Raw genomic sequence first — 26107 nt, forward strand, 5'->3', positions numbered from 1 at the left:
TGTGTCTCAGCATCACTGACCCCCGTCTCCTTCCTTCCAGGGTCCCCCAGGCCCCCCAGGTCCCATGGGCCCAGTCGGGCAACCTGGAGCAGCCGTAAGTACCTTGCACCCCTCAGACAGCCTCCTGCAGCACAGGGCGGAGGGTCTCTGTGGCTGGTAGCACGGGGCAGTGCCGGACAGCGGAGCTGGGTTGGCTCCATGCTGGGCTGCGGGACAGAGCTGAGGATGATGGAGCTGGTTGGCTCTGTGCAGGGCAGGGGGATGGAGCTGGGTCTGCTCCATGCAGGGTGGGGGTGATGGAGCCGGGTTGGTTCCATGCTGGGCTGCGGGACAGAGCTGAGGATGATGGAGCTTGGTCTGCTGTTTGCCAGGCTGGATGATGGACCCAGGTCAGGTCCGTGCAGGGCCTGGGTGATGGAGCCAGATTGGCTCCATGTGGGCGGGGGGAACGTAGCTGAGGGCGATGGAGCCTGGTCTGCTCCATGCCGGGTGGAAGGTCCCTGTCTCCTGGCAGCGCAGTGTCCCGGCCCCTCACTCATGCCATGGGGCGAGGTGCTCGGTTTCTGATGGCACAGGGGCCCCACATGGCACTGCAGGAGCATGGCTGGGATTCCAGGGAATGGTGGTGGTGGGGGTTCCCGCTGCTCCCACAGCGCCGAGACCTTCCCCCCCCCTCGCCCGCTCAGCGAGTCCCATCTCCCCGGGGCCGCTCGAGGCCTGTCATTGACTCTCTCTTGTGTCTGTGTCGAGGGGGCTGATGGGGAGCCAGGCGCTCGGGGCCCCCAGGGCCATTTTGGGGCAAAGGGCGACGAAGGAACCCGCGGATTCAATGGGCCGCCTGGCCCCATCGGGCTGCAGGTGAGTGGGGCCTGTCACTGGCCTTGCAGGGTTTCCCCTTCTGCCCCTCACTCAGCCACTCCAGTGCCCTGGCCCCCCCCCTACACCTGGCCCCGCCCCCATGCTCTATACTCCCACCTGTCTCCGACCTCCCCCTGGACCCAGACCCGACCCGACCCGAACCCCCTTACTTAGCCATAGCCCCAGCCCTACACCTGTCCCTGGCCCAGCCCCCATGCTCTATACCTCCCACCTGTCTCCGCCCTCCCCCTGGACCCAGACCCGGCCAGAGCCCCCTTACTTAGCCATAGCCCCAGCCCTACACCTGTCCCTGGCCTAGCCCCCATGCTCTATACCTCCCACCTGTCTCCGCCCTCCCCCTGGACCCAGACCCGGCCAGAGCCCCCTTACTTAGCCCTAGCCCCAGCCCTACACCTGTCCCTGGCCCTATCCCCATGCTCTATACCTCCCACCTGTCTCCGCCCTCCCCCTGGACCCAGACCCGACCCGACCTGAACCCCCTTACCTAGCCATGGGCCCAACCCTACACCTGTCCCTGGCCCAGCCCCCATGCTCTATACCTCCCACCTGTCTCCGACCTCCCCCTGGACCCAGACCCGACCCGGCCAGAGCCCCCTTACTTAGCTATAGCCCCAGCCCTACACCTGTCCCTGGCCCAGCCCCCATGCTCTATACCTCCCACCTGTCTCCGACCTCCCCCTGGACCCAGACCCGACCAGAGCCCCCTTACTTAGCCATAGCCCCAGCCCTACACCTGTCCCTGGCCCAGCCCCATGCTCTATACCTCCCACCTGTCTCCGCCCTCCCCCTGGACCCAGACCCGACCAGAGCCCCCTTACTTAGCCATAGCCCCAGCCCTACACCTGTCCCTGGCCCTATCCCCATGCTCTATACTCCCACCTGTCTCCGCCCTCCCCCTGGACCCAGACCCGACCCGACCTGAACCCCCTTACCTAGCCATGGGCCCAACCCTACACCTGTCCCTGACCCAGCCCCATGCTCTATACCTCCCACCTGTCTCCGCCCTCCCCCTGGACCCAGACCCGACCCGACCCGAACCCCCTTACTTAGCCATAGCCCCAGCCCTACACCTGTCCCTGGCCCAGCCCCCATGCTCTATACCTCCCACCTGTCTCCGCCCTCCCCCTGGACCCAGACCCGACCCGACCTGAACCCCCTTACCTAGCCATGGGCCCAACCCTACACCTGTCCCTGGCCCAGCCCCCATGCTCTATACCTCCCACCTGTCTCCGACCTCCCCCTGGACCCAGACCCGACCCGGCCAGAGCCCCCTTACTTAGCCATAGCCCCAGCCCTACACCTGTCCCTGGCCCAGCCCCATGCTCTATACCTCCCACCTGTCTCCGACCTCCCCCTGGACCCAGACCCGACCAGAGCCCCCTTACTTAGCCATAGCCCCAGCCCTACACCTGTCCCTGGCCCAGCCCCCATGCTCTATACCTCCCACCTGTCTCCGACCTCCCCCTGGACCCAGACCCAACCCGACCTGAACCCCCTTACTTAGCCATAGCCCCAGCCCTACACCTGTCCCTGGCCCAGCCCCCATGCTCTATACCTCCCACCTGTCTCCGACCTCCCCCTGGACCCAGACCCAACCCGACCTGAACCCCCTTACTTAGCCATAGCCCCAGCCCTACACCTGTCCCTGGCCCAGCCCCCATGCTCTATACCTCCCACCTGTCTCCGCCCTCCCCCTGGACCCAGACCCGACCCGACCAGAGCCCCCTTACTTAGCTATAGCCCCAGCCCTACACCTGTCCCTGGCCCAGCCCCCATCCTCTATACCTCCCACCTGTCTCCGACCTCCCCCTGGACCCAGACCCGACCCGGCCAGAGCCCCCTTACTTAGCCATAGCCCCAGCCCTACACCTGTCCCTGGCCCAGCCCCCATGCTCTATACCTCCCACCTGTCTCCGCCCTCCCCCTGGACCCAGACCCGACCCGGCCAGAGCCCCCTTACTTAGCTATAGCCCCAGCCCTACACCTGTCCCTGGCCCAGCCCCCATGCTCTATACCTCCCACCTGTCTCTGACCTCCCCCTGGACCCAGACCCAACCCGACCCGAACCCCCTTGCCTAGCCATGGGCCCAGCCCTAGCCACCCATTCCGGCCTCCCTAAGTAACTCCTGCCCCATGGTGCAGTTCTAGCTGGGGACAGGATTCCCCTTCACTTCCTGTCCCAAACTGCTGGGCAGCATGACCGTGCGACCCCTGGCCAGTTGTTGCTGGGTCCCACCCCGAGCCAGCTGTTCTAGGAGGCGGGGGGAACCAATCCCTGTGTGCCCTCCTCCACACCTACCTGGATCCAGATGTGCCCCTCTGGGTCCCCTCTCCCCATCCGTGCTCCAGATGTGTCCCTCCCTCTAGGCCACCATCCCATCCTGAAACAGATGTGTCCCTCCATCTCTCCCCTCCTTGCATCCTCCAGATCCAGATATGTCCTAGGTCTAAGTCCCTCTTCATCCCAAATCCAGATGTGCTGCCTGCTTCCCCCAACTCCCTGGATCCAGATGTGCCCCTTGATCAGCCCCCTCCCCCCAGTCCAGATGTGCCCCGCACTGATGCTCTGTCTCTCCTTAGGGTCTGCCGGGCCCGGCGGGGGAGAAGGGCGAGACAGGTGACGTGGGCCCCATGGTAAGTGACACCGGCTGCCCCCCATTCCGAGCCCCCCCCAGGTGGGAATGTTCCAGAGCCCCCCTCACCTTGTTCTTTCTCCCCACAGGGCCCCCCCGGACCACCGGGCCCACGTGGCCCAGCCGGACCCTCCGGAGCAGATGTAAGTTCCTCCCTCGCCCCCCGCACCCGTTCAGCCCTGCCCCGCACGTCCCCAGAGGTAACCAGCTCTGCTCTCTCCCCCTGCAGGGACCCCAAGGTGGCCCTGGAGGCATCGGCAATCTGGGCCCCCCCGGAGAGAAGGTAGGTGGAGGCAGGACGCCTGGGTTCTCTCCCAGCCCCGGGGGGGCAGAGTGGGGCTGGTAGATTTCATGGAGTTCAAGGCCAGAAGGGCCCATTCGCTCCAGCCTGGCCCCTGGACAGCAGCAGGCAGAGAATCACTCCCTGTCACCCTGTGCCCAGCCCCGTGACCTGGCTGGACCGATACGTATCAGCGCCCAGGGGACCGAGCCTGGGGCCACAACAGCTGAGCCCAGGAGGGACCGAGGGACCCCAAGGGCCGACACCCCTGTGATGGCAGGGATCTGATCTGCTGAGCTCAGCCAGTGACCCACACCCCGCGCTGCGGGGGAACAGGAAACCTCCCAAGGGCCTCGGCTGTGTGTCCTGGGGGAGATTCCTTCCCTGCCCCCAGTCTGGGGACCCCCAGCATGTGAGCCAGACTCAGCAGCCAGACAGAGGTATCTCTGGAGCCCCTCAGAGCAGTGCCCCGCTGTGTGGTGCCTGTCTCCAGCTGATTGAGTCTCGGGGAGCAATTCCCTTCCTGACCCTGCTGCCTGCAGCCTGAGACTGGACAAGTCACTGTCCTTGTGCAGAGGGGCAATGCAGGCCACCCTGTTCTCCCCATGGCCCGAGAATAGATGGGGGGACTCAGAGTCACAGACTGCAGGAGTCAAAGGGACCCACCACCAGTCGCCCAGGGGAATGTGAGGCTGGGGCAGGACTCCTGGGTTCTCTCCCGGCTCGGGGAGGGGAGTGGGACCAGGACTCCTGGGTTCTCTCCTGGCTCGGGGAGGGAGCGGGGCCAGGACTCCTGGGTTCTCTCGCGGCTCAGGGAGGGGAGCAGGGCCAGGACTCCTGGGTTCTGTCGCGGCTCGGGGAGGGGAGCGAGGCCAGGACTCCTGGGTTCTCTCGCCGCTCGGAGAGGGGAGTGGGGCCAGGACTCCTGGGTTCTCTCGTGGCTCGGGGAGGGGAGTGGGGCCAGGACTCCTGGGTTCTCTCCCGGCTAGGGGAGGGGAGGGGAGTGGGGTCTAGTGACACAGGGCCTGTGGGGTGCTGCCACGCTGTGTCCCTGGGACCATCCAGGGGGACCGGTCGGAGTGCGAGCGCTGACGTTTCTCCCATTTCAGGGTGAGTCTGGTGAGTCGGGGGCCCCCGGCATCCCTGGGGAGCCAGGAGTCAAGGTGAGTCTTTGGGCCCCCCTGCCCCTGCTTCCTCGCACACCCTACCTGGCAGCACGGCCACTAACCCCCCTGGGAAACCCCTTCCCCCTGTTTGTCCCTCTCCTACCCCCCCAGGGCTTCCTCGCAGTCCTCGCCCCCACCTGGCGGCACAGACGCTATCTCATGGGACGCACCTGCTCCTTCCCCCACCAAGGAGCCCCCCGAACCCTCCTTCATCCCCTCTACTGGGGCCCTGCCCCCATGGGGATCAGTGGCCAGCTCCCCACATGTGTCTCTTCCTTATTAAGGCCCACCCAGAGCTGTCAGCCTCCAGCCAGGGACCCCTCCTTGGGGTGTCTCCTGTCAGGGACCCCCAGAGCACTGCTCCCCACCAGACAAGGGCCCCTCAGGGCCCATCTATCCCCTGCCTTGTGGGGGGAGTCCTAGGGCCAGGCCTGGCCTTTCCCCCACCCAGTGAGAACCACCCCGGAGCCCCTTTCTTCCAGCAGGAACCCCCCCCCAGTTTGGAGTGCTTCCCTCTCCCCGGGCTGTGGACCCCATCCCAGAGACACTGGGGCTAGGACCTCTCCCCCATGACAACCCCCCCCAAAGAGACTCCTTCCCCTGCCCACATGGTGGATCTCCCCAAGGGACACTGAGGCTGGGATCCCTCCCCTACAGCTGACCCCCAGAGCTCTGCCCCCTGCCAGGCCACTCCCCCCATCCTCCCTGTGCCCACGGACCCCACACTGACACCTTGCCCCCTCCGTTCTGTCTCCTTCCCAGGGCCCACGAGGAGAGCGAGGGGAGAAAGGAGAAACCGGAGCCGCTGGCACAGCTGGACCCCCTGGAGGGAAAGGGCCCCCCGGAGACGATGGGCCCAAGGGGAACCCCGTGAGTGACGTGGCGCAGAGACCAGGGGAGGGGGAGCCAGGACTCCTGAGTTGTCTCCCCAGCTCTGGGAGGATAGTGGGGTCTAGTGGTTAGAGCGGGCCAGAGGGGTGTTGGGAGCCAGGATTCCTGGGTTCTATTCCAGCTCTGGGAGAGGAGTGGTGTCTAGTGGTTAGAGCAGGGGGGGGGTGTTGGGAGCCAGGACTCCTGGGTTCTGTGCCTGGCTGTAGGAGAAGGTGGCTCAGGCTAATTCATTCCTGTCTCTTCCAGGGTCCTGTTGGTTTCCCAGGGGATCCAGGCCCCCCAGGTGAAATGGGCCCCAGGGTAAGTAACAGTCCCATGCGTTGCCCTCCAGGTCCCTGCAGTCTGGGGGCAGGGGAGATGCTCGGAAGTCGGGTGGGGACCCAGGAGGCATGCAGCTGGGTTTGGAGCCCCCTGGCTGGGGTTTGGGGTCCCTGCTGAGGCCTCCTCTGACTCAGGGCTTGTCTTCCCCCTCCAGGGCCAGGACGGGGCGAAGGGCGAGCGAGGCGAGGATGGGGAACCCGGGCAGCTGGTGAGTGACCAGGGCTACCGAGCGGGGCCCTGATGGGGTCCCCCCCCGATGGTTTGGAATTGATCTCCCCTGACATTTGGACTGGACACCCCACCTGTGTCCCCAGCCCCCCCCCCCGAGTCCCTCCAACAGTCTGATCAGACTCCACACGCCCCCCCTTTCCAGATCGGGTCCTTCTCTGGATTCCTTTCTGTCCAACCTTCCTGATTGGCCCCTCCGATGTTCTGAATTGGAACCCACCTCTGATGTTCCGGATCCCCCCTCTCTGATTGTACTCTGGGTTCCCCTGTTCTGGATCAAACCTCCATCTCTGGGTTCTCCTTGCCCTCATGTTCTGGATCAGGTTCCTCACCTCTCCGGGTTCCCCTCTCCATGATGTTCTGGGTTAAATTGGTTCTCCTAACTCCAGCTCTCTCTCTCTCTATAGGGCTCCCCAGGCCCGACAGGAGAGAACGGCCCTCCAGGCCCCCCAGGGAAGAGGGTAAGTGATGGGTCTGTCTGGACCCCCCTCCCCTGCCCAGGTCACTCCCCTCCTCCTGCCGTCCCCCAGGAGCAGGGCAGAAGAGTCTCACTGCACAGGGGGTGTGAGGGACGCGCCTCCTGTCCCAGCCACTGTGCGACAGGACTCTGACCTACGCAGACCCCCCCACGCCGGGCACCCACCTCGTCTGCAGCCACAGTGACCCGCCAGCAGGGGGCGGCAGAGACGCACACACACAAATCCAGCTCCGTGGGAATCTCATTGCCGGGAGGGAGGGGCTGGCACCGAGGGCAGGAAATTCCTTCCCGTCCCCAGCAGCGAGTGAAATGCCTGGGCCAGAGCGCAGCAGCTAATAACAGGGAAACCGCTTAGCTCCAGGGACTCCTCCCGCCCCACACCGAGCCAGCCAGTCCCTGCCCGGGGGCGGGGTGGGAGCCAGCGCCCCCTAGAGGAGACAGGCCCCAGGCCCCATTTCCTGCCCCCCTGAGCCAGCTGGTCCCCACCCGGGGGTGAGGTGGGAGCCAGCGCCCCCTAGAGGAGACAGGCCCTGTGCCCCATTCCCTTGTTCATCCCTGTCTCCTCTCTCTGCAGGGTCCCGCAGGCTCCCCGGGTCCCGAGGGGCGTCAGGGCGAGAAGGGCACTAAGGTAAGTGACTCAGGCTCCATGCCCCGCCCCCCCCTGGGGTGGGGTCTCTGCTGGGGAGGTGTCGGGTCCCGGATCCCCTGGGGTCAGACTCAGTTTGGAGCTCCCCGCAGACGAGGCACAGCTGGATCTGTCCCAGAGCCCAGGCTGGGGGCTCTCGGTGCAGCCAGCCAGGCCGCGGCCTGGCCACGCCAAGGGCTCCTGTCCCATGATGCTCTGGGGTCGGTGTGACAGGGAGCCCCAGGATGGCCTCTGACCCCAACGGGGCGCGGTGGCGCCAAGGAGCCCCCACCACAGCTGTGACCGTGTCGCCCATCGCCAAGCTCACCCTGCCCCTCTGTCCCCCAGGGCGAGCCAGGCGCCGTGGGACCCCCTGGCAAGACCGGCCACGTGGGGCCTCAGGGACCGACCGGCAAGCAGGGGCCTGACGGGCTGAGAGGCATCCCTGGCTCAGTGGTAAGTGACAGCCAGTGATGCCAGTGGGACGCCCGGGTCCTGTCCCGGCTCTGCGGGGGAGTGGGAGCTAGCGGGTTAGAACAGGGGGGCTGGGAGCCAGGACTCCTGGGTTCTATCCCTGGCTCTGGGAGGGGAGTGAGGAAAGCTACCTTGGTGAGGTCAGAACATGTAGGGATAAAGTGAGGAAGGCTAAAAGCCGCACTGAACTGGACCTTGCAAAGGGAATCAAAACCAATAGTAAAAGGTTCTACAGCCACATAAATAAGAAGAAAACAAAGAAAGAAGAAGTGGGGCCGCTATACACTGAGGATGGAATGGAGGTTAAGGATAACCTAGGCATGGCCCAACATCTAAACAAGTACTTTTCCTCAGTTTTTAATAAGACTAGTGAGGAACCTTGCGATGATGGAGGGATGATAAATGGGAATGTGGATATAGAAGTGGATATTACCGCAACTGAGGTAGAGGCCGTACTTGAACAGCTCAATGGGACGAAGTCGGAGGGCCCGGACAATCTCCATCCGAGGATATTAAAGGAACTGGCGCGTGAAATTGCGAGTCTGTTAGCGAGAATTTTTAAGCAATCGATAAACTCGGGGGTTGTGCCATATGACTGGAGGATTGCTAATGTAGTTCCTATTTTTAAGAAAGGGAATAAAAGTGATCCGGGTAATTATAGGCCTGTTAGCTTGACGTCTGTAGTATGTAAGGTCTTGGAAAAAATTTTAAGGGAGAAAGTAGTTAAGGACATAGAGGTCAATGGTAATTGGGACGAATTGCAACACGGATTTAGTAAAGGTAGATCGTGTCAAACCAATCTGATCTCCTTCTTTGAGAAGGTGACGGATTACTTAGATAAAGGAAATGCGGTAGATATAATTTACCTAGATTTCAGTAAGGCGTTCGACACGGTTCCACACGGGGAACTGTTAGTCAAATTGGAAAAGATGGGAATGAATATGAAAGTTGTAAGGTGGATAAGGAACTGGTTAAAGGGGAGACTCCAGCAGGTCGTATTGAAAGGTGAACTGTCGGGCTGGAAGGAGGTCACTAGTGGAGTCCCTCAAGGATCGGTTTTGGGACCGATCTTATTTAACCTTTTTATAACTGACCTTGGCACAAAGAGCGGGAATGTGCTAATAAAGTTTGCGGATGACACAAAGCTGGGGGGTATTGCTAACATGGAGAAGGACAGGAATACTATTCAGGAAGATCTGAACCACCTTGTAAACTGGAGTAATAGAAATAGGATGAAATACAATAGTGAAAAGTGCAAGGTCATGCACTTAGGAATTAATAATAAGAATTTTGGATATACGTTGGGGGCGCATCAGTTGGAAGCGACGGAGGAGGAGAAGGACCTTGGGGTACTGGTTGATAGCAGGATGACTATGAGTCGCCAATGTGATACGGCTGTTAAAAAAGCAAATGCGATTTTGGGATGCATCAGGCGGGGTATTTCCTGCAAGGATAAGGATGTGTTAGTACCGTTATATAAGGCGTTGGTGAGACCCCATCTGGAATACTGTGTGCAGTTCTGGTGTCCCATGTTCAAGAAGGATGAATTCAAACTGGAACAGGTTCAGAGACGGGCTACTAGGATGATCCGAGGAATGGAAAAACTGCCTTATGAAAGGAGACTCAAAGAGCTTGGCTTGTTTAGCCTGGCCAAAAGAAGGCTATGGGGGGATATGCTTGCTCTATATAAATATATCAGGGGGGTTAACGTTAGGGAGGGAGAGGAATTATTTAAGTTTAGTACTAATGTAGGCACGAGGACGAATGGGTATAAATAAACTGGATATTAGGAAGTTTAGACTTGAAATTAGACGAAGGTTTCTAACCATTAGGGGAGTGAAGTTCTGGAACAGCCTTCCGAGGGAAGTAGTAGGGGCAAAAGACTTTTCTGGCTTTAAGACAAAGCTTGGTAAGTATATGGAGGGGATGTTATGATAGGATCGTTAATTTGGGCAATTGATCTTGGATTACCACCAGATAGGTCTGCTCAATGGTCTGCGGGGAGATGTTGGATGGGATGGGAACTGAGTTACTGCAGAGAATTCCTTCTTGGGTGCTGGCTGGTGAGTCTTGCCCACATGCTCAGGGTTTAGCTGATCGCCATATTTGGGGTCGGGAAGGAATTTTCCTCCAGGGCGGATTGGCAGGGGCCCTGGAGGTTTTTCGCCTTCCCCTGCAGCAGCTTGAGGTCTTCAAACCAATTTTGAGGATTTCAATAACTCGGTCCTGGGTTAGGGGTTGTTATAAAATTGGATGGGTGGGGTTCTGTGGCCTGCCTTGTGCAGGAGGTCAGACTAGATGATCATATTGGTCCCTTCTGACCTATGAGTCTATGAGTGGGAGCTAGTGGGTTAGAACAGGGGGGCTGGGAGCCAGGATTCCTGGGTTCTATCCCTGGCTCTGGGAGGGGAGTGGGAGTGTCACGGAGTCACCGGGCGATGCTCTGGAACTGCTCCCCACCAAGCCAGTCAGGACTTTGGGGAGCCTCCTCTCCCTTGGAGCAGACTTGTTCAGGGCAAGAAGCTCCCACGGCTTCACCTCCTGGGTCTCTCCTTGGAGCATTCAGCATCCTTTGCCCCTCCGTGCGCTTCCCACAGCGAGTCCACCCCAGCGGGGTCCTGGGGAAGCCACCGGGTCCTGCACCCCCACTTTGCAGTCAGACGTGACTCTCAGCCAGCCAGTAAAACAGGTTTATTCGATGACAGGAACAGGGTCTGAAACAGAGCTTGTAGATACAGCGAACCGGACCCCTCGGCTGGGTCCATTCTGGGGAGCAGTGAGCCAGACCCCCAGGTCTGCCCTCCACCCTTGACCCCAGCCAGCTCCAGACTCACAACCCCTCCCAGCCCCTCCTCTCTGCTCAGCCCCTTTCCCGGGCCAGGAGGTCACCTGATCCCTTTGTCTCCAACACCTTCAGCTGGCACCTTTGCAGCGGAGGGGCCCAGGCCATCAGTTGCTAGGAGACAGAGGGTCAGGCATTTAGGGGCACTGGCCCTTTGCTCTGCCAGATACTTAAGAACTGCCATGGGGACACTGAGGCACCAACACAGTATTCAGAGAAAACATTAAGAACTTTCCCAGTTCGTCACAGGGAGCTAGTGGGTTAGAACAGGGGGGGCTGGGAGCCAGGACTCCTGGGTTCTATCCCTGGCTCTGGGAGGGGAGTGGGAGCTAGTGGGTTAGAGCAGGGGGGGCTGGGAGCCAGGACTCCTGGGTTCTATCCCTGGCTCTGGGAGGGGAGTGGGGGCTGGTGGGTTAGAGCAGAGGGATGGGGATTCTGGGGCTGGGCTGTGGGGGGCAGCCCCAGGGCATGGTTGGGGCAGCCTTTAGCGCTAACCTCTCCCCTCCATCCGCCGCAGGGAGAACAAGGCAAGCCGGGTGCGACGGGCCAGACGGGCCCCCCTGGACCTGTGGTGAGTGTGACTCTGCCCTCCCGTGCAATGGAGCCCCCCTCCCCTCCCTGGCTAACCGCTCTGCTTGTGTCTTCCTGCAGGGCCCTCCGGGGCTGCCAGGCCTCAAAGGGGACTCCGGACCCAAAGGAGAGAAGGTGAGCGGGGGGCACACGGGGGGTGCACAGCCTGTGTGTGAATACACACAACACACCCATGTGGGGGGGGGGAATGATGCATGCCCCGTGCACCAGTGTGCACCAGCATGTGCCACGTGGCGCCAGCCCACGCCACGCAGTGTCAGGGAACATGTCAGCACACGTGGTACACAGTGTGGGTGAATGCACCGAGAGATGGGAACGCCCACGACACGCGCATCATGAGCATGGCACAGGAGATACACAAGTCAGTGTGAACCAGACACGTCAGCACAAACGCCTGCGAGTATTCCTGGGGCGCATGTCCCACAGCCCGCACAAGGGGCACGAGGGTGTGTGAGCGCCCAGGGCAGAGACCCGCACGCAGACCCCTCCCCACACGCTGCCCGTACCGACACGCCCAGCCCCCAGCATGCAGCCCGTCTGTCTGTCTGTCCGACAGCCAGCCCTCGATGCCGTCCCCCTTCTGTCTGTCCTGCACTGACCACTGTGTCTTTCCCAGGGCCACCCCGGTCTGATTGGTCTGATCGGGCCCCCGGGCGAGCAGGGAGAGAAAGGGGACCGGGGCCTGCCTGGCCCGCAAGGCTCCCTGGGGTCCAAAGGAGAGACCGTGAGTATTGGGAAAGGGGGAGTTCTCCACCGCCAGAGACCCCTGCCATGTGGGAAGCAGTGGGAGCTTGGGGGGCCAGAAGCCAGGACTCCTGGGTTCTCTCCTCGGCTCTGGGATGGGAGTGGGGGCTGGTGGGTTAGAGCAGAGGGGGCTGGAAGCCAGGACTCCTGGGTTCTAATCACTGCTCTGAGGTGGGAGTGGTGAGAAGGGCTGCCCAGGGAGGAGGCTGTGTTGGACCCAGGGCAGACGGGGGGGCAAACATGGTAGCCCTTGTGAGGTCTAACGTGTGAGGGGTTAATTGGGGTGCTCCTGGTCTCATGCTAATTCTGCTCTGTTCTCGCCCCTGCAGGGGATCCCTGGTGCTACCGGCCCCATCGGCCCCGCTGGCCCCCCGGGACTTCCTGTGAGTGACCTTTGACCTTCTGTGCCTCACCCCATAGCCCCCCCCATCTGAGCATCACCTGTAATGGGCCCCGTTTTGTCATCTACCCCTCACCCTTGTGTCTGGGCATCCCCTGTAGCTTGCCTGTGACACTACGGGGTGCGGTCCAGACTGGGGCAGGGACTGTGTCACTGCCTGCCCGGTATCCTGGGGTGCCCTGCAGTGCCTTGCTGCTGGAGCTCCCAGCCTGGACCCCCCACAACCTCCCCAGCATGTTCCCCCCGAGAACTGGGTACAGATGCCACCAGCCAGCCACGCCCAGGTCATGCCTGGCCCACCAGCCTGGGTTAGTGCTACAGGGTGACCCCAGCCCACCCCCCACCCCACCCAGCCCCCCAGGCCTGTGTAGGGAGTGAGAGGGTGGGGTGTCCGCCCCCCTTGGATAGCTCAGCCCCTAGGACATGCCGGCCCGCTCCCGAGGGGCCCCTGGATAACGCTCTGTCCCCCGGCGCGAGGGGATGTGGAGTCGGGCGGGGGGCCGTTGTGCTGAGCCCAGGGCACGTTGATGCTGGGGAGCTCTCCCGTCGGCAGAGTTAATCCACCTCCCCGGGGGGCCTGCGCTGTGTCGGCGGGCAGAGCTCTCCCACAGCAGGTCGGCGTTAACTGCCTCGCTTAGGGGTGGATTATTCACAGCCCCGAATGACGTGGTTACACCGATACAGTCTGCAGTGTAGCCCTGGCCTCAGACTGGCTTGTTCCTGCCCCGGCCCCGTGCCAGAGCATGGCCGCTTGCTGGGTGCGGTGCCTGGCTGGACATAGGCCCTTGTCGCCTCCCCAGACCTGTCAGTCGTGATTGCAGCATGTCCGTGATGTGTGTTCGACGTGGCTCCATGGGGCCCCGTGAGCGCACGGACCAGCCAGTCACTGGTGTGCAAAGGGACCTCACTAGGGGTGTGAATACAGGGTGCATCCTGTCACACTGCCCCACCCCGGCCTGAGGGCTGCCAGGGTCCCCCACTCCCAGCCCCCCGTGTCTCTGATTGTCCTGTCTTTGCTTTGCAGGGCCCGTCCGGTCCCAAGGGTGCAAAAGGAGCCACGGTAAGCACTGTCCCTGGTGCCCCAGCAGGGAGTGCCCTCCCCCCCACCCCCTACCCCTACAGGCAGCTGACTTCTCTGTTTTCTCCCCACCAGGGACAAGCCGGCCCCAAGGGTGAGCGAGGCGTCCCCGGCCCCCCTGGACACCCGGTGAGTGGCCCCCTCACCCTGCTTCCCTTCGACCTGCTGCCTTGGACCGTCCATTCCCTGCGCAGCGGCTGCTCCCCTGGTCCCCCCCATCCCTCGCTCACAGCGTTGTCCCCCTTCCCGGCTCGGTTACTTACTCTGCTGTCTGCCCCGCCCTGCCCCCTTCCCTCCCTGCCCTGCCCCCCATCCCTCTCTGCCCTTCCCCCTGCTCCCCCCCATCTCTCGCTCGTAGCATCGTTCCCCTTCCTGGTTCGGTTACTTACCCTGCTGTCTGCCCCGCCCTGCCCCCTTCCTTCCCTGCTCTGCCACCCATCCCTCTCTGCCCTTCCCCCTGCTCCCCCCCATCTCTCGCTCGCAGCATCTTCCCTCTTCCCGGCTCAATTACTTACCCGGCCCCCTGCCCTCCCTGCCCCATTGCCCCACCCTGCTCCTTCCCTCCCTGCCCCTCCTGCCCCACTCTTCCCCCTGAACCCCCGACCCTTCCTTCCCTGCCCCACACTGTCCCTGCCGTCCCCGCCCTGCCCTTGCCCTCCCTCCGCCCCATCTCCCCAGCCCCTGCCCCACTGACGGTGCTGTGCCGGCGCAGGGCCCCCCTGGGGAGGTGATCCAGCCACTGCCCATCCAGCTGCCCAGGAAGAGCAAGAGGTCGATCGATGCCAGCCAGCTGGTGGGCGAGGATGGGGAGGGGATGGCGGCGGACGGGGCTCACGGCCACGCGGGCGGCATGGACGAGATCTTCGGCTCCCTCAGCACCCTCAAGCGGGAGATCGAGCAGATGAAGCACCCGATGGGCACCCAGGACAACCCGGCCCGCACCTGCCAGGACCTGCGGCTCTGCCACCCTGACCTGCCCGACGGTGAGTGCCGGGCCGGGCTGGATGAGAGACGGGGCAGTGCTAGGGGCTGGGCTGCAGGGAGCGGGGCAGGGGAAGCAGGGGTCTCTGCCCAGGCAGTCAGGGCTCCCCATTGCCCCAGGGCGGCGCTAGGAGCTGGGCTGCAGTGGGTGGGGGGGCAGGGGGCTCTCCCCTGGCAGTCAGGGCTCCCCATTGCCCCAGGGCGGCGCTAGGGGCTGGGCTGCAGGGGGTGAGTTGGGGGCAGCAGGGGGCTCTGCCTGGGCAGTCAGGGCTCCCCATTGCCCCAGGGCAGCACTAGGGGCTGGGCTGCAGAGGATGGGGGCAGGGGGCAGCAGGGAGCTCTGTCTGGGCAGTCAGGGCTCCCCATTGCCCCAGGGCAGCGCTAGGGGCTGGGCTGCAGGGAGTGGGGTGGGGGCAGCAGGGGGCTCTGCCTGGGCAGTCAGGGCTCCCCATTGCCCCAGGGCGGCGCTAGGGGCTGGGCTGCAGGGGTGGCTTGGGGCTGGGGGGGAACGAAGAGGATTCTTTGTGCACTGACCCTCCCCACCCCCAGGCGAGTACTGGATCGACCCCAACGAGGGCTGCTCCCGGGACTCCTTCAAGGTGCACTGCGACTTCACGGCTGGCGGGGAGACCTGCCTCTTCCCCACCAAAGAGACACAGAAGGTGAGTATAATGGGGGGCGGGGGGGGCAGGGGGGGCTAGGGGCCAGGACTCCTGGGTTCTATCCCAGCTCTGGGAGGGGAGTAGGGGCTGGTGGGTTAGAGCAGAGGGGGCTGGGAGTCAGGACTCCTGGGTTCTTTCCTGTTATAACAGTCCCAAGCTGCCGCTGTCTGGTTTTGGCACTAGATCAGCGGTGGTGGCTGAAGGAAGGATTTAGCCCCAGCCTCGCCCCTGGCTCCCAGCCAGGGTCAGTGCATGTGGGGCACCTCCAGATGCCGCCCCCCTGAGCCCGTCTCTCTTGGTCTCCCCCGCCAGGTCCAGATGTCTGCGTGGCAGGAGGAGAAGCCTCCGCGCTGGTTCAGCCAGTTCCGGGAAGGAAGGAAGGTGAGAGTCAGGCCGGGCGGCTGGTGGGGGTGTCCTGGGCTCGGTGACACCACCAGGGTCACCTCGACAGCTGTCCTGGTCCCGGGGATCCTGCACCCTGATAATACAGCTCACGCCCCTGGTACACGATCCTGGCACCTCTGAATGAGCCCCAGAGACAGGCCCCACCTGATCGTGTGTGTGTGTGTGTGTGTGTGTGTGTGTGCACAGATACCTCCTGTACTCCCCAACTCCAACGCTGACCCCCCGCTGACACCTGCGTTCTGCAGGGTGGTCTCCATTGACCGCACCCCCTTCCAGCTAACGTTAGTCTGTCCAGCCTTCAAACTCCTCTGTCATTCATCCCCCCCTGGAATCCCCCCCTGTGCCTAGCCCCGAGGGTGTCTCCCTCTGGCCCCAGACTCTCCTCCATCTGATCCATCAATCCACCCGTTCTGGAATCTACCCATCCCTAGACCCACCTGGAGTCTTGTCTGCCCGGCTAGTCGCCCATCTAATGTCTGTCCAGCCCTGAGTCTGCGGCGTGGCAGATCCACACCAGAGAAACCCGTCTGTGGCTCTGTCCATGCCCTTAGGGTGACCAGACAGCAAGTGTGAAAAATCAGGACAGTGGTAGGGGGTAATAGGAGCCTATATAAGAAAAAGACCCAAAAATCAGGACTGTACCTATTAAAGCGGGACATCTGGTCAGCCCTAATGCCCCTGTCCTTGGAGCTGTCCATCCCCTGTCATCCGCTCTGCCCACCTGTCTGTCTCCATCTCTGTCCATCTCTCTCCCTGCCTCTGGCGCCCTTCACCACGGAGCACAGACTCTGATCCCCAGTGAGTGCCCCCCGGGCAGGGGCTCCTCATGCCTTGCCCCAAGTGGGGAATGTGGGGGGGTGGCCACCATGTGCATCTCCCCCTAATGTGTCCCTGCCCCCCCCCCCCAGTTCTCGTACGTGGACGCGGACGGGCGCCCGGTGGGTGCGGTGCAGCTCACCTTCCTGCGGCTACTCAGCGTGGCCGCCCGGCAGAACTTCACCTACCACTGCCAGCGCTCGGTGGCCTGGCGCAGTGCCCCCTCTGGGGACCACCAGCGCGCCCTGCGCCTCCGGGGTGCCAACGAGGAGGACATGAGCTACGACAACAGCCCCTACATCACGGCCCTCACCGACGGCTGCGCGGTGAGCAGGGCCAGGGCGGGCCTGGGGGAGGGACAGGCTGGGATAGGGGGCGAAGGGCGAGACGGGAGCACGTGGAGGTCTGGGGAGGGACAGATATACTGGATGGAGGCTCTGGGAGGGAGGGATGTGTGACGCACCCCATAGGGCGTTATAGAAATATGCTTATGAATGTAAATATGACATAACTGCGATCCGTTTATGCTACATAGGCCATGTCACACATCTTTGCACAGGTTACGTTCTACTGAATGTTTTCATCCTATTCGTATTCATTTATCATTTTTATATCGGAAGTTATGAGCGTTGGCTTGATGCTTCTATTTCAAGTGTTTGCTGTAGGAAGCACCTCAGGCAGATGTGATCAGCGAAGTGTGAGGGGGTTACTGAAGTACATGGAAGTACTTGGTGAACAATGGACCTTGACAGACGCCAGTCCACATCTGAGCTTTCCTGGGAGCGTTCCTGGAGAGAACTGAGTATTGCAGGGACATGTGACTTGCCCATGTGACTCCAAAACTCCAGCTCGTAGAGGGGATTCTACACAGGGGGAGGGAGGGGTTTAGACCCACAAGGAGAAACTATGTAAAGCCTTGGGAGACCCCCCTCCATATAGTCGTCAGCTGGCTCCACCCCCCAGGATACCTGAAAGAAACTGGAACAAAGGACAGTTGTGCGGGGAAAGCCCATTGGATTTCGGACACTGTGATGGGCTGGATCACAGAAACCCCCTTGGGAACTACCACCTGATGTGCTGAGACTACCTCTGAGCCCATTTTCCCTGCCAATTGGGGGTTCAGTGCCCTGCCTGGTTGCTCCAGACACGCTAGCCTGCTACAAACAGACCCAAGTCTGAACCACGTCTCCCAAAAGCTGCAGGCTGAACTGAAAACAGCTTAAGAAGTGCTCCTTCTGTATAAAGCTTATCCAGGGTAAACTCATAAATCGTTTGCCCTCTATAACACTGATAGAGAGAGATGCACAGCTGTATCCCCCCCCCATGGTATTAATACAGACTCTGGGTTAATTAATAAGTAAAACATGATTTTATTAAATACAGAAAGTCGGATTTAAGTGGTTCCAAGTAGTAGCAGACAGAACAAAGTGAATTACCAAGCAAAATAAAATAAAACATGCAAGTCTAAGCCTAATACAGTCAGAAAGTGAACACAGATAAAATCTCACCCTCAGAGGTTCCAATCAGCTTCTGTCACAGACTGGAGACGCCTTCCTGGTCTGGGCCCAGTCCTTTCCCTGGTACAGCCCTTGTTCCAGCTCAGGTGGTAGCTAGGGGATTTCTCATGACTGCAGCCCCCCTTGTCCTGTTCCTCCCCCCTTATATACCTTTGGCACAAGGCGGGAATCCTTTGTCCCTCTCTGGGTCCCCACCCCTCCTTCTGCATGGAAAAACACCAGATTAGAGATGGATTCCAGTTCTGGTGACATGATCACATGTCACTGCAAGACTTCATTGCCCACTTGCCAGCACACACGTACACAGGAAGACTTACAGGTAAAACACACCCATCTGCAGACAATTGTCCTGGTTAATGGGAGTCATCAAGATTCCAAAGCACCATTAATGGCCCGCACTTTGCATAATTACAATTGGCCCTCAGAGTTATATTTCAGATTTCTACTTTCAGATACAAGAGTGGTACATTCATACAAACAGGATGATCACACTCTGTAGATTATAAGCTTTGTAACGATCCCTTACAAGAGACGTTTTGCATGAAGCATATTCCAGTTACATCATAGTCACACTCATTAGCATATGTCCATATAATCATATGGAGTGCCCTGTCACAGCATGGATACCCGGGGATGGGTGAATAGACAGTTGTAGGGTTGAGGAGAGTGGATGGATACACTCAGGCCATGTCTACATCTAAAATTTTGCAGCGCTGGTTGTTACAGCTGTATTAGTACAGCTGTATAGGGCCAGCGCTGCAGAGTGGCCACACTTACAGCAACCAGCGCTGCAAATGGTGTTAGATGTGGCCACACTGCAGCGCTGTTGGGCGGCTTCAAGGGGGGTTCGGGGAACGAGAGAGCAAACCGGGAAAGGAGACCAGCTTCGCCGCGGTTTGCTCTCGCGTTCCCCGAACCACCCTGCAAACCGCAGGGAAAGAGACCTGCTTGCTCGGGGGTTCGGGGAACGAGAGAGCAAACCGGGAAAGGAGACCAGCTTCGCGGCGGTTTGCTCTCGCGTTCCCCGAACCACCCTGCAAACCGCAGGGAAGGAGACCTGCTTGCTCGGGGGTTCGGGGAACGAGAGAGCAAACCGCGGCGAAGCTGGTCTCCTTTCCCGGTTTGCTCTCGCGTTCCCCGAACCACCCTGCAAACCGCAGGGAAGGAGACCTGCTTGCTCGGGGGTTCGGGGAACGAGAGAGCAAACCGCGGCGAAGCTGGTCTCCTTTCCCGGTTTGCTCTCGCGTTCCCCGAACCACCCTGCAAACCGCAGGGAAGGAGACCTGCTTGCTCGGGGGTTCGGGGAACGAGAGAGCAAACCGGGAAAGGAGACCAGCTTCGCGGCGGTTTGCTCTCGCGTTCCCCGAACCACCCTGCAAACCGCAGGGAAGGAGACCTGCTTGCTCGGGGTTCCGGGAACGCGAGAGCAAGCCGGGGAAGGAGACCAGCTTGATTACCAGAGGCTTCCTCCTTCCACGGAGGTCAAGAAAAGCGCTGGTAAGTGTCTACATTGGATTACCAGCGCTGGATCACCAGCGCTGGATCCTCTACACCCGAGACAAAACAGGAGTACGGCCAGCGCTGCAAACAGGGAGTTGCAGCGCTGGTGATGCCCTGCAGATGTGTACACCTCCTAAGTTGCAGCGCTGTAACTCCCTCACCAGCGCTGCAACTTTCTGATGTAGACAAGCCCTCAGAGGGAGGGATGGATGGGGAGGGGTGGATCGATGGAGCAATGGATGGATACACTAGGAGGGAGGGTAGAAGGATGGAGGGATGGATGGATACACTAGGAGGGAGGCTGGAAGGATGGAGGGATGGGGAGGGAGGGATGGATGGACGGGGGCTGGGAAGGGGTGAATCGATGGATCGATGGATGGATACACTAGGAGGGAGGATGGAGGGATGGGGAGGGAGGGAGGGATGGATGGGGGATGGGAAGGGGTGGATCGATGGATGGATACACTAGGAGGGAGGCTGGAAGGATGGAGGGAGGGATGGATGGATGGATACACTAAGAGGGAGGCTGGAAGGATGGAGGGAAGGATGGAGGGATGGATGGATACACTAGGAGGGAGGCTGGAAGGATGGAGGGATGGATGGATACACTAGGAGGGGGGATGGATGGACGGGGGATGGGAAGGGAGGGATGGATGGATGGAGCAATGGATGGATACACTAGGAGGGGGGATGGATGGACGGGATGGGGAGGGGTGGATTGATGGAGCGATGGATGGATACACTAGGAGGGAGGCTGGAAGGATGGAGGGAAGGATGGAAGGATGGAGGGATGGATGGATACACTAGGAGGGAGGCTGGAAGGATGGGGGAAGGATGGAGGGAAGGATGGATGGATACCCTAGGAGGGGGGATGGAAGGATGGGGGAAGGATGGAGGGAAGGATGAATGGATACTCTAGAAGGGAGGCTGGAAGGATGGGGGAAGGATGGATGGATACACTAGGAGGGAGGCTGGAAGGATGGGGGAAGGATGGATGGATACACTAGGAGGGGGGATGGAAGGATGGAGGGAAGGATGGATGGATACACTGGGAGGGAGGCTGGAAGGATGGAGGGAAGGATGGATGGATACACTAGGAGGGAGGCTGGAAGGATGGAGGGAAGGATGGATACACTAGGAGGGAGGCTGGAAGGATGGAGGGAAGGATGGATGGATACACTAGGAGGGAGGCTGGAAGGATGGGGGAAGGATGGAGGGAAGGATGGATGGATACACTAGGAGGGAGGCTGGAAGGATGGAGGGAAGGATGGAGGGAAGGATGGATGGATACACTAGGAGGGAGGATGGAGGGAAGGATGGATGGATACACTGGAGGGAGGCTGGAAGGATGGGGGAAGGATGGAGGGAAGGATGGATGGATACACTAGGAGGGAGGCTGGAAGGATGGAGGGAAGGATGGAAGGATGGATGGATACACTAGGAGGGAGGCTGGAAGGATGGAGGGAAGGATGGAGGGAAGGATGGATGGATACACTAGGAGGGAGGCTGGAAGGATGGAGGGAAGGATGGATACACTAGGAGGGAGGCTGGAAGGATGGAGGGAAGGATGGATGGATACACTGGAGGGAGGCTGGAAGGATGGAGGGAAGGATGGAAGGATGGATGGATACACTAGGAGGGAGACTGGAAGGATGGAGGGAAGGATGGAAGGATGGATGGATACACTAGGAGGGAGGCTGGAAGGATGGAGGGAAGGATGGATACACTAGGAGGGAGGCTGGAAGGATGGAGGGAAGGATGGATGGATACACTGGAGGGAGGCTGGAAGGATGGGGGAAGGATGGAGGGAAGGATGGATGGATACACTAGGAGGGAGGCTGGAAGGATGGAGGGAAGGATGGAAGGATGGATGGATACACTAGGAGGGAGGCTGGAAGGATGGAGGGAAGGATGGAGGGAAGGATGGATGGATACACTAGGAGGGAGGCTGGAAGGATGGAGGGAAGGATGGATACACTAGGAGGGAGGCTGGAAGGATGGAGGGAAGGATGGATGCATACACTGGAGGGAGGCTGGAAGGATGGAGGGAAGGATGGAAGGATGGATGGATACACTAGGAGGGAGACTGGAAGGATGGAGGGAAGGATGGAAGGATGGATGGATACACTGGAGGGAGGCTGGAAGGATGGAGGGAAGGATGGATACACTAGGAGGGAGGCTGGAAGGATGGAGGGAAGGATGGATGGATACACTAGGAGGGAGGCTGGAAGGATGGAGGGAAGGATGGATACACTAGGAGGGAGGCTGGAAGGATGGAGGGAAGGATGGAAGGATGGATGGATACACTAGGAGGGAGGCTGGAAGGATGGAGGGAAGGATGGAAGGATGGATGGATACACTAGGAGGGAGGCTGGAAGGATGGAGGGAAGGATGGATACACTAGGAGGGAGGCTGGAAGGATGGGGGAAGGGTGGAGGGAAGGATGGATGGATACACTAGGAGGGAGGCTGGAAGGATGGATGGAAGGATGGATGGATACACTAGGAGGGAGGCTGGAAGGATGGAGGGAAGGATGGATACACTAGGAGGGAGGCTGGAAGGATGGGGGAAGGATGGATGGATACACTAGGAGGGAGGCTGGAAGGATGGGGGAAGGATGGAGGGAAGGATGGATGGATACACTAGGAGGGAGGCTGGAAGGATGGATGGAAGGATGGATGGATACACTAGGAGGGAGGCTGGAAGGATGGAGGGAAGGATGGATACACTAGGAGGGAGGCTGGAAGGATGGAGGGAAGGATGGATGGATACACTAGGAGGGAGGCTGGAAGGATGGAGGGAAGGATGGAAGGATGGATGGATACACTGGAGGGAGGCTGGAAGGATGGAGGGAAGGATGGATACACTAGGAGGGAGGCTGGAAGGATGGGGGAAGGGTGGAGGGAAGGATGGATGGATACACTAGGAGGGAGGCTGGAAGGATGGGGGAAGGATGGAGGGAAGGATGGATGGATACACTAGGAGGGAGGCTGGATGACCAGACAGTTGGCGGGGACAGAGGGCAGGAACAGAGGGCAGAGCCCGGGTCGCCGCAGTGAGACAGACCCCCCGGGGGAACCCGTGGCAGGAACAGTCCCTGGAGGCGCTGACCCCACGGCCTGACCCTCCCCCCGTCCTTCTCCCTGCAGCGGCGGAAGGGCCCGGACAGGACGGTGCTGGAGGTGAACACGCCCCGCGTGGAGCAGCTCCCCCTGCTGGACGTGCACTTCACGGACTTTGGGGAGCCCAACCAGAAGTTTGGGTTCGAGGTGGGACCCGTCTGTTTCCTGGGCTAGGATCAACCCCCGTGAGCCCTGCCCTGGTCCCTGAGGGAACGTCCCAGCCTGGCCCAGGCCCCACCACCCCCGAGCAGCGAAGCTACGGGACCTACCGACCACCCGAGGGATGGACCCGTCACGACCACCCACAGCCACTGAGACTGATGCACCTGCCACTGGGACCAGGGACCGGAGAGAGACACCGAAGAGACGTCACCGCTTAGAGCCCTCTTGTATTTTAATGTGTAGAGAGAGGACAGTTACATCCATGCGCTGGCTGGATCCCTCGGAGCCCCACAATCCTCCAGCCAGAGCTCCCAGAATGCCCCAGCAACAGCCCTCATTGCCCGTGGGCCATATTCCCCAGAGTGTCTCAGGGCACACCCTCCATATCTCCCAGAGCCCCTCAGCTTAACCCCAGACTGGAGCCACCCCGAAACGATGGACCCGGTAGCCCAATTGCAAAGCCATTAATGTCTAATGAACATTGTGAGCGATCCAGAGTTAATTAACGTCAGCAGGGTGGCCGGCTCTCCTATGCTGGGCAGCATCATGGACAGAGGACCTGGGTTAACCCCAGTGGGCTCCCGTCCCCCCTCCCCACAGTGCTGACACCTGTCACAGTGACAACGACCCTCATGCTTCAGGGCAGGTGCTGGCCTGCAGGGATGGGGTCAGGAGGAAACTTCGTCCTCACTGAGGTCTCGTTTAATTCCCTGTTTAGTCACCTCCTGCAGGGTTCCTGCCCTTTCCACCCAGAGCAGCCACAGGCGGGAGGCCAGGCTAGATGGGCCTCTGGTCCGGTCCAGGCTGGGATTCCTCCACCTCCTTCATCCCTATCAACGGTCTCCAGTCCCCCTCCCCGCCGCACTAATTCACATTTCTTCTTCCTTTGGCATTAATCTCAGTGGGGTTCTCCCCTCCCCTCCCCCACCATGATAATTAGTATTGATTTGTGAGGCTACAACCCCTCCCCCACTGGACTAATTAATATCAATGGAGCAAAACGAATTAATTAATATCAGTGGGGTGCCCCCTCCCCCTAGTACTAATTAGTGTTAATTGACATGGGCAGAGCTCCATGGCCCTTCCCTGCCCTACACCTGCTCTGTCCCTTCCCTGCCGTATCACTTACAATATATAACAAATCCCGTTAATTAACATCTCCCCAGGGCTCAGATCCGCCCCCCCACCCCCCGGGTTGTTTGCAAGGGATCGTTGCTCTGGGTGTATTTTAAAAGCCTTCAGCGACCTCCCCCTGTGGGAGAAGCCGAGGAGCGAAGAGAAGGACGCTGGTTGGGTTGTTTTATTTTAAATGAATTCTATTATTTAAGGTGTGGAGACACACAGGGGTCTGGGCCCTGCCGCGGAGTTTGAATCCCACACGAGCCCAGCGCTCCGGCGACGCTGCCCGTCCTGCAGCAGGGGGCTGGGGGGGATCCAGTTGATTTTCTCGGTGCCGCTAGACACACGTTTCACGGGGCGACTGTCTTGGCTTTTCGGGGTTTGACAGGCAGCGAGTGCCCCCAGTGCTGAGCCGGCGGCTGGTGGAATGTTTGTAAGTAATGTTGGAAGTTGTGTTGTAATATATCAACTAGAATTTTGCTGCTTTTGGGGGTTGTTATTTTTGGTGTCCTGCCCCCTTGGCTCCCTCCAACCCCGCCCGGCCTCGCCCTGCTTGGGGCTTTTTCCGTTGCTCTGTTTTCCTTCACCCCCCGTGAAAATACGGTCCAGAAACAAACCCACGTGCGGATACATGGCCCCCTGCAAGGCCGGCCCGTGGCCTGCGGCCTGCACCAGCTGCTGGCAGCTGGATTTTATCCACGAGCCCAGCCCTGTTCACCGCCGCCCGGTGCATCATGCAGCCAGTTACACGGGGGCGAGTGCTTTGCCCCTGTTATGTGCCAGTGAATCTGGTGCGGAGCTGGAACGCTGAGGCCGGCTCTGGTCCCGTGAGGCCGAGCAATGAATCCCAAAGGGCTGCTGGGCCGCGCGGGGGCTGGAGCTGATCTAGAGGAGGCTGGAGGAGCTCAGCTGCCAGGGGCTCCCATCGCTCTGTAGCCAAGGGGTGTAAATGCCTGGTGGAGGGAACGAGCTGCTGCAGTTACAGGTCAAGGCCCAAGAACAAGTGCGGGGGACCCGGCCAGGAGCTGGCTGAGGCCGGCACGTAGCCTGTTTCCAGCCCCCAGCGGAGGGAGGGGCTGGCGCAGCCGCCAGCCAGTGCAGAGCGGGAAAGAGACATTCCTGAGTGTGGAGCCGGAGCCAAACACGTCTGCGGCCGTGACGCTCCCGTTGGGGCCTGGCGCAGGGATCCGGGAGACCCCATCCCGCCCGGTGACAGGGATGCATGGAAATGGCCACATGAGGGTGAATCGGGCCCAGTTACTCGGCAGTGTGAATCAGCAACATGCCCCCTACGGCAATGCTGGTTTGCACCCAGGGAGGAGCTGCCCTAGAGGGATCCACCTTCAGCCTGGCCTCAGACAGAGCCAGGCAGCTATGGCAGGACCCTGGTAATCCCCTGGGGGCTCACGGGGTGCTGGTTGGCAGGGGAGGGGGCGCAGCTGCCTGGGGGGAGGGCAGTGCCGGGTTTACAATGGCGCCCGTGGCCCCATGGAGCTGGGCCCATGCTCATAAGGAGCCCTGGTCTGCTCTGCTTGCACTGTGCCCTGAGACCCCACTGGCTCAGCCACCCACCGAGGGCTCCTCTTCACCCCCTGTCCCCACTCCCCTGCGTCTCTCTGCCCCCTGGCCGGACCCCAGTGCACCGCTGGCTCTGGGCTTCCCACCACCTGTGGGGCCCCACCTGTCTCCTCAGAGCTGAGCCGCCTGGAACTGGGGCAGAAGCCTGGCCAGTCTCGGCCAGTTGGGGGAGGGGTGGTCCTGGGGAAGCCACAGGGTCCTGCCCCCCAACTTCGCAGTCAGACGTGATTCTCAGCCAGCCCGTAACACAGAGGTTTATTCGATGACAGGAACAGGGTCTAACACAGAGCTTGTAGATACAGTGAACCGGACCCCTCAGCCGGGTCCATTCTGGGGGGCAGTGAGCCAGACCCCCACGTCTGCACTTCACTCCTTGTCCCCGGCCAGCTCCAGACTCCCAAAACCCCTCCAGCTCCTCCTCTCTGCTCAGCCCCTTTCCCGGTCCAGGGGGTCACCTGATCTCTTTGTTCTCCCCCACCTTTAGCATCCCCTTGCAGGGGGGGGAAGGGGCCCAGCCATTACTTGCCAGGCGACAGAGTGTCGGCCATTTATGCACTAGCCCTTTGCTCTGCAACAATCTCACCCCCTAGGACGCCCTGAGGAGCCCCAATGTCT

At 60.7% G+C, this 26107-nt stretch overlaps 1 protein-coding gene across 1 annotated transcript in view; it reads left to right on the plus strand.

Annotated features, from left to right (window-relative positions):
* COL11A2 (collagen type XI alpha 2 chain) overlaps positions 1 to 24331 on the plus strand; it is a 57157-nt gene extending 32826 nt beyond the window's left edge. Inside the window, exons 38-60 of the mRNA XM_030547398.1 lie at positions 41 to 94; positions 751 to 858; positions 3460 to 3513; positions 3602 to 3655; positions 3742 to 3795; positions 4902 to 4955; positions 5721 to 5828; positions 6096 to 6149; positions 6325 to 6378; positions 6806 to 6859; positions 7451 to 7504; positions 7850 to 7957; positions 11335 to 11388; positions 11469 to 11522; positions 12025 to 12132; positions 12482 to 12535; positions 13577 to 13612; positions 13706 to 13759; positions 14343 to 14613; positions 15161 to 15273; positions 15586 to 15654; positions 16587 to 16820; positions 22661 to 24331. Coding sequence (XP_030403258.1) covers positions 41 to 94; positions 751 to 858; positions 3460 to 3513; positions 3602 to 3655; positions 3742 to 3795; positions 4902 to 4955; positions 5721 to 5828; positions 6096 to 6149; positions 6325 to 6378; positions 6806 to 6859; positions 7451 to 7504; positions 7850 to 7957; positions 11335 to 11388; positions 11469 to 11522; positions 12025 to 12132; positions 12482 to 12535; positions 13577 to 13612; positions 13706 to 13759; positions 14343 to 14613; positions 15161 to 15273; positions 15586 to 15654; positions 16587 to 16820; positions 22661 to 22807 — 2004 coding nt within the window. The 3' untranslated portion in view covers positions 22808 to 24331. The remainder of the gene's footprint in view (positions 1 to 40; positions 95 to 750; positions 859 to 3459; positions 3514 to 3601; positions 3656 to 3741; positions 3796 to 4901; positions 4956 to 5720; positions 5829 to 6095; positions 6150 to 6324; positions 6379 to 6805; positions 6860 to 7450; positions 7505 to 7849; positions 7958 to 11334; positions 11389 to 11468; positions 11523 to 12024; positions 12133 to 12481; positions 12536 to 13576; positions 13613 to 13705; positions 13760 to 14342; positions 14614 to 15160; positions 15274 to 15585; positions 15655 to 16586; positions 16821 to 22660) is intronic.
* Positions 24332 to 26107: the final 1776 nt, after the last annotated feature.

The sequence above is a fragment of the Gopherus evgoodei genome, unplaced genomic scaffold, assembly GCF_007399415.2.
Source record: "Gopherus evgoodei ecotype Sinaloan lineage unplaced genomic scaffold, rGopEvg1_v1.p scaffold_58_arrow_ctg1, whole genome shotgun sequence".
Lineage (NCBI taxonomy): Eukaryota > Metazoa > Chordata > Testudines > Testudinidae > Gopherus > Gopherus evgoodei.